This window comes from Penaeus japonicus, unplaced genomic scaffold (genome assembly GCF_977035675.1).
Source record: "Penaeus japonicus unplaced genomic scaffold, GWHDUDI00000001_assembly GWHDUDI00000018, whole genome shotgun sequence".
In the NCBI taxonomy this organism is placed as follows: domain Eukaryota; kingdom Metazoa; phylum Arthropoda; class Malacostraca; order Decapoda; family Penaeidae; genus Penaeus; species Penaeus japonicus.
Window position 1 is genome coordinate 14,561,971 of NW_028234420.1, and position 7,500 is coordinate 14,569,470.

The 7,500-nt window shown below is 35.4% G+C and overlaps 1 protein-coding gene across 3 annotated transcripts in view; it reads left to right on the top strand.

Annotated features, from left to right (window-relative positions):
- LOC122259899 (uncharacterized) overlaps positions 1–7,500 on the top strand; it is a 9,672-nt gene that overhangs the window by 236 nt on the left and 1,936 nt on the right. For all 3 annotated transcript variants that reach the window (XM_086546639.1, XM_043026885.2, XM_086546640.1), the window contains exons 2-7: positions 1,749–1,912; positions 2,302–2,490; positions 3,665–3,779; positions 3,956–4,242; positions 4,679–4,795; positions 5,088–7,500. The exon at positions 5,088–7,500 is cut by the window's right edge and continues 1,936 nt beyond it. In XM_086546639.1, the coding sequence (XP_086402765.1) occupies positions 1,757–1,912; positions 2,302–2,490; positions 3,665–3,779; positions 3,956–4,242; positions 4,679–4,795; positions 5,088–5,801 (1,578 nt within the window). In that variant the 5' untranslated portion in view covers positions 1,749–1,756 and the 3' untranslated portion in view covers positions 5,802–7,500. The remainder of the gene's footprint in view (positions 1–1,748; positions 1,913–2,301; positions 2,491–3,664; positions 3,780–3,955; positions 4,243–4,678; positions 4,796–5,087) is intronic.

Below are 7,500 nucleotides of genomic sequence, written 5' to 3' on the forward strand. Positions count from 1 at the left end.
TATTGAGGGAGATTTGCGAGCTGTGAGAGCTATTCATTTCCATTATTTGAAAATAGGGGATTATATATCCGTCGATTTGACTGCTATCTTATGCTTAAAGCCCTACGTGTACTACAAGGTGGAAATTCCGTATTTTAGTGACAGTGTTGGCGTAGGAGAGAATTTTGAATTACTTCATTTTGAAACCGTATCCTGTTTGATGGATTAAATGGGGGGATATGTGGATAAGACAGAACATAATGTCAGCAGATAGAATCTTTGCTGGTGTGTAAGTTCTAGCTATATCCATTTTTTTAGTGGTTTACCTTATATAGTTTACTTTAGTGTGTTTGGAGTTTGTGTTCCTGTAGAGAAGTATTTCTCAAACTTCTTTTGAATTTGAACATTGAATACTGATTTGTTTTTAGGCCTGATGATCTTAATGTTGGGAATGTAATTTCAGTGTTTTTTTATATATTGTTATACAGTGAACTTGACTTTAACGTCTAGTAATTTTTGATTTTTTGTTGATCCAAGAAAATGAAAGGGGAAATTATGTTGGATATGTAGCCTAATAGGGGATATTATCCTGGCATCACACAGAATATTGATCAGTAGTTATTTCTTTGCTTGCTATATATCAACGTTTTTGTTTCAGACTTTCCAGCTTAAGATTTTTGTTTGCCATTGTTGCTTCATGATTGAACCCTTCTATTTATTAATTACTGATATATTTATTAAGGAAATGTCTCAGAATTAATTATTGTTACCATGATGATGCTTTTCTATATTTGTGATGTAGATTATAATTTTTATGTCCATTTTTTGTATATGCCCTTATTTTAAATTATTTTTATATTTATTTATTTATTTATTTATTTATCTATGCAACCCCATTTGTGTCATGATCATAGGTGTGAAAACTTCTGCTATAGAGGGAGTTCAAAGTTTTTTTTCCTTTTTTTTTTCTTATTCAGTCATTTATGCAAATGTAGTAGATGATAGTATTCATATATTGTAAAATAAAAGATACAAGTAAATATTTACAAGACACCCACTTGTCAATCACATGCACTGCACCAAATCTGCCAGCATTTTTTCAAAGAACAATGAATCTCCACAACATACACTCTATTAAGATAGAGCTCGTAGAACTCCCTGGTGATTTATCAACAAACAAAGAACCACTTCAAACTCTTATCTTGCCAAAGTATACAGGATGGAGCTTTGTTGACCTTTTCTGGAGAAATGATCACACCAGGTCTCAAGTGGTTTGGATAGAACAAAGTCAATATAATTATCAGAAAAAAGTTCCATGTTGAAAGCCACAGTAAAGATACAGTATAATATATATATATATATATATATATATATATATATAGATAGATATAGATATAGATATAGATATATGTATATATATATATATATATATATATATATATATATATATATATATATATGTGATATATATATGTATATGTATATGTATATGTATATGTATGTATTAAGTGTTGAAAATTGTGCTGAGTTTCCATGAGTGTATACATAGATTTATAAGAATTTTGAGGATGGGTTTTAAAGCTTATATTGTCTGCTACATACAATGGCATGGCTTAGTGTACTTTAGGATACTATACAGCCATATTCTGTGATATATATATATATATATATATATATATATATATATATATATATATATATATATATATATATATATATATATATATCCTTATATTTGCTTTATTGTTAAGATCTACATTCTGTCACAGGTTCAGAGATGGATCAGGAACGAGCTTGGATACGAGGGCGTCTTGCTTGGAGTAGCGAGAGTTTGGCCACTCCGCTGCGGGAAGGGGTCAGCCAGCCCCAAAGACGGATGCATCACTCGGGCCCGCCTTCTCTTAAGTTCAAGCATAATAGGCCGGCTTGGGATGTGAGTTTGCTGAGTAGTAATAGAGAGTCTTGATTCACCCATGTTTGCGTGAATGTATACGTATTTCGTTTTTGTTTATATTTGTGAATGAGTATGTATGAATAAGGTTATGTATGGGTGTGGATGTGTATTTATGTATGTTTACTAATAGGTATTTATGTAAGGATACTAGTATATTTGTGTATGATTTTGCATCTCAGTATCTAAATTCTAATATATTCGATGATGCAATTTAAAGAATTCAAAGACTTTAATATCAATGATGTAGATAAATTTTGTAAACGAGGTAATATTTTTCTTTCATTTGATATCTATAAGTATGGAAATGCCTATCAATATAAAGTGCAATGACTCGGTAGGTTTTTTATCCGACCTCTAAAAAATTGCAGGACAGTGTCCACGATCTAACATCTATGAGGCTAACACCAACTGAGCTAGCGCGTAAGCTTGCATCTCGACAGTCATCCAACTTAGTCTTAGCTCGAGCCCAGTTGCTTGAGCAGAGCCGACGACCTGGGGTCCACAGCCCAAACCTTCCCCCATCTCTTGCTGCTAGACTTCAAGCTGCCAGGCAACAGGTGACTTAAATTTTTCTCTTTTTCCATCTCTTATTAATTTATGGTTGATTACAATGGGCTAAATTGTATTGGTTATATATTTAATTACAGGATTTTAACTGTAAAATGTGTATTTATATCATAGCTGATTTAGTGACATCAGTATTATTATTTGCATTTTACAAAATAACTCAGTCCTACATCATTGCTGTATATATAAGATTTGTATAGTATATGTATAATCATATTTGAAATAGCTTCCAGTGGATACACATACAGCATTGTAGCATTAGCCTGAGTTCTAATGCTATATGGGGCATGCTATAATAGTAATAAAATCTGATGCTTTAGGAAACATACCATAGCTTTACAATTTGCCGTAACACAATGGCATACCCACTAATTTAACTTAACCTAACCCAATGTAATAACCTCCCACCAAAGAGACTTCTTGTTCTCAACTTTAATCCTTTAACCCATTCGCACCGGTTGACATCATATCATGTTATCGAAAAATATCCTGTTTTTGGGTGACTTCCTGAAACGTCAAGTATTTTCTCACCGAGTTTCAGGCAGGGCAGTTGTGATGTGCTGGAATGTCAGCAATAGAACACTGGATTGTTCTTAAATTTTTTTCATAATTTCTTAGTCTCTGTTACTTTAGTTTAGGTGAAGAAGGTCATAAATGTGATATAATGTTTTTTTTTTAAATGACATCACAGAAAACTATATAATATTGATGACATGATGGTAATTTCTGTTTCTTGATCTGTTGAACAAAAAGATCTGAGTTGAAAAATATTGTAAAATCAAATGTGATTGCCCAAGAAATATGATAAAAAAATTTAAATTCCCATTATTATACTATTTCTAATTTGTCGATTACCCTTGATAATACATCACGAGGTACATGTACATACTTGTATGTACACTTACTTACTTGGTGTAAGTTTAAGCATTAGACATGCTAGTGCCTCATGCCGGGCCATCCTGGGGAACTGCCTGCCTTTTGTCAGTTGCATGAAACTGAACTTGATGAGGGATGGGATTTTATTCAGCCCTCGTTCTTTCACATCCACTCGGTGTTTCATCTGGTATTGAATTTAGCCAACCATCTAATTTTCAGTTATCATGTAGAAGCTACTATCAGAGCTTGCAGTTGAATATTTGATTTTTTTTATTTTTTTTTATATAGAGTGTTGAATCCATCTTAGCACAATCCAATGCTACTCTTCTAACGTCGCAGAAAGTCCGGCATGCTGAATCAAAATCAATGCAAGACTTGGATTTGAGGCGTAATCAGGAACCTGGTAGGTGTTTTGAGGTATTCTGACAGGATTAAGATGAAAAGAAATATAATAATAGTATAAGAACTTTGATAAAGAGAAGATAAAAAGACAGCGATGATGATGATTCTAACGAAGGTAAATTGAGATGTAAAGGATGTATGGAACTTCTTTATTTCAAAGCGTATACTATATTTCAGATGGAGCTGAAGACCCAGGCCAAGCCAGCAGTCACACACAACACGAAATGTCAAGAAGAACGCCACCTGTAGACCGTCAGTCGGATAAGACAGAGAGCAAGCTGAAACTCTTGACTGAGAGCATGAAGGAAAATAGCAACAGCTATTCAGTGGCAAAAGGAGCCAAGGAAAAAGAGGGAATGACGCAGAGAACAGCAAGCGCAGCCAAGCCCAGAGTCGACGATAAGAGAGCAATTGATCTGACGCATGGAGCATCAACACGAACAAGTCTTGACCACACAATTACAGTGAGTTTGTTTATCGTTTTCTTTGGCGTTGCTATTGCGATTATTATTGATACTAGTAGTGTTTTCTTCCTCTTTTTTTTTTTATTATTATTATTATTATTATTATTATTATTATTATACTGTATGTGCATATACATATTTTTTTGTTGTTACTTTTAATGATTTCTGTTTCTTTTGTGTTCTTCATGCATTATTTCTACAATCTTCATTTGAAGTGTGTTCTATCTTTTATATTTGAATTATTTTCTAATCCTAATATCTTCACAAAGTACATATAAGCCTAAGACCTTAATCCAGTCTTCTAAGATTTCCCAAAGTAGAATGATAAGGGCTTCTCTTTTTCTACATATAAATCTTATTTACCATCCTCTTTGTAATTCTGGCTTCATTTTCTTCATCTTCTTCTCCCTTTTTATTGCAATGTCATAACTTTCAGATGGTGGTAAACACATGCCGTGAGCTGTGGCAGCAGCTGGAGGAGGAACGCCTTACAAGGGAACGCTTAACACAGCAGCTACAACAGCAAGGAAATGTCATCACAACCTTGACAACTGTAAGGATAACATTGGTCATATATGAGTTTTTAGATCCCCTTTGCTCTTTCTCTCTCTTTCTTTTATTATTATTATTATTATTATTATTATTATTATTATTATTATTACTATTATTACTCTCCCCAGCTTCTCTTCCATCATTATGTTTGATCATTGTTATTTCTGTTCTTAGTATCTGGATTTTATGTCCATTAATATGATATGTCATCAATATGAGATTGATATTATATCAGTATCAGTACCTGGTACCTGTCACATCACTAAGATCAAACATGAAATCTCTTGTCACAGGAATTGCTTCAGATACAAGAGCAGCAAGAGTCAATCCTTCGGGAGGTCAGCGATGCTCGGGCCTCGGGCCTCTGGGGGTTTGAGGGTGACCTGAGTGGGGGGAGCAGTGGCAGCACTGAAGGAGACGATATTGGCAGCAGTCATTCCCTCAGTGGAAAAGTGGTTGGCGGTCGACCCAGTCCACAGACTGTCAGCAGTCGGCACCCCCAAAGGTCTATTCTGAGAGCTACCAGAACCATCCATGCACCTCACCTTCGCCAACAGTCCCCCATGTACTCAACCATGCAACATTCATCGAGAAGTCACCAGTCCAGCCCCCTCATGGGACTCTCCCACCAAGCCCCGCACTCCCCCCGGCCCCACCAGGCCTCTCCCAGACCCCACCGCTCTCCCTCGCCACAGTCAACCCTTTCCATTGACCGCTCAGAGTCTTGGAGTCACATCGGATACAGAAGTTCAGTGTCGAGGCAAATTAGGGACGCACTCACCAACAGCCAGAACATGACACCCAAACCCGAGATTGGTAAACCTCACATGAGCTTCAGCAAAGTGTCTGATGATAGTACTCTAGGCAGCAAGCAGTTGGAAAAGGAGAAGAAACACACAGGAGAAAGGCAGATGGTTCCAGTGTCCAATAAAGAGAATGATGCCCAGTCGGCCCTGGGAGCAAATGCTATGGACTCCACCATTTCTGACTTAGTAGAAAAGAAGTAGGATGGAGCTTGAAATACTTCCATCGGGAATTTCTTGCTTGTCAGTTATCACCCTGAGTAAAAGGTTCAGCATACATATTTATGTTAGTATATTTATATCTACATAAAGCACATGCAGGAATGCAAGCACATGTACACAAACACACACTCATGATCTTTTTCTCTCTCTTCCCTTCTCACTTCTCATCTCCTCTCCTATTTACTCTTTCCCTTTCCTCTTCTCTCCTTTCTGACTCTTCTTTCCTTTCATCTCCTCTCTGCCTTTTGAAAATACACCATATTTATAACTGTTTTAAATACAGATACTGCAATGTTTAGAAAAGGTCTAATTGAACCTGAAGCCTTATATTTAAGCATTATAAGTGTAATCTGAATCCCTAATGATTAACACAGTTTGCTGGTCATTATTGGGAACAATTTGATTCATTATGCTGCCTGTATGCTGACAATAGCCTACTGGCCAACCCCAGTCATAATCATTACCTTTGGTACCACTTTTAGGTACATTGAAGTAGAAAGGTCTGGATCCCTCACTAAAGACTACGTCATTTCATTCTTCTTATCTCCGTTTCTTTGGTAATAGCTAAACAAAGCATGACCCCCATATATAGTAGTTCTTGAAGTCAAATGTTATTGACCCTTTCTTGTGAACTCTTTTCTGTATATTTCCCAGACAAGTGAGATATCATTATCCATATCACGTTTGCATATCATAGCCCACAATTATCATCATTCACAATTTTTAAATGGATATTGGGACCACAAGTTTGGAATCTGGCATTTTTGCATATTTCGTTTTAATGCGTGTCTGTGGGTGTGAGGCAGCTGTATGTCAGTCTCTAACTTTTATGCATAAGAATTTTTTAAAGGCTGGATCCGATTTTGGTGTAAATGTATCGCGTACAAAGAAAGTTTGTTGAGTGATTTGAACTATAGATTAAGAAGTTGAGAATGAAGACATTTTTGAAGCATGGGAGTGCAGCATCACTGAAACCAGGGAGTACAGCAGATCTTAACTTGTATTTCTGATGATTTGACAGATAGATATATTTGCCAAACAAGTACACAGACTAAGTTAAGCATGTTCATTAGGCAGTAGTGTTTGCAAAGTGTTGACTTCTTGAATGGAACTTGTTATTTCCTCTTCATTCATTGTTTTATGGTTTTCAAATGTAAATTTAAGTATATAATGTTAGCTTGTTTATTGTCTGTTATTTCATTTAGAGTCCATTACATTTATTTTAACAGTATATATTTATGTTTTTTATAAGCACATCTGTAGGATATGCTTTTGTTTCTAGAATGCATTTTTTTATTCTTCTATTAAGAAGGCCAAAGTGACACTAGAAGGAAACAACGATATTTCAGGAAGAAAATTACATAACAGAAGTTTGTAGGTTACAGTAAGTACCAGCCTTAATTTGTTTTGTTAAACATCTGTAATCAATGTTCTTCAACAGGCGTTGTGGAGCCTGCTTCTGTAGGGTTCATTACATATCAGAGAATGCATTTCAACACAGATTTGAACTGCAAAGCCTTCAACTAATAGTGATGTAATGAAGATTGGTAGAAACTTTGCTTGATGTAACATGCTTAATACAAAACTTTTATGATCACTGATAAGTAACCATCTTTACCTGCCAGTAGGAAAGAGTAACAGAGCTTATTCACCTTTTCAAAGTATTTTTGTGTGACTAATA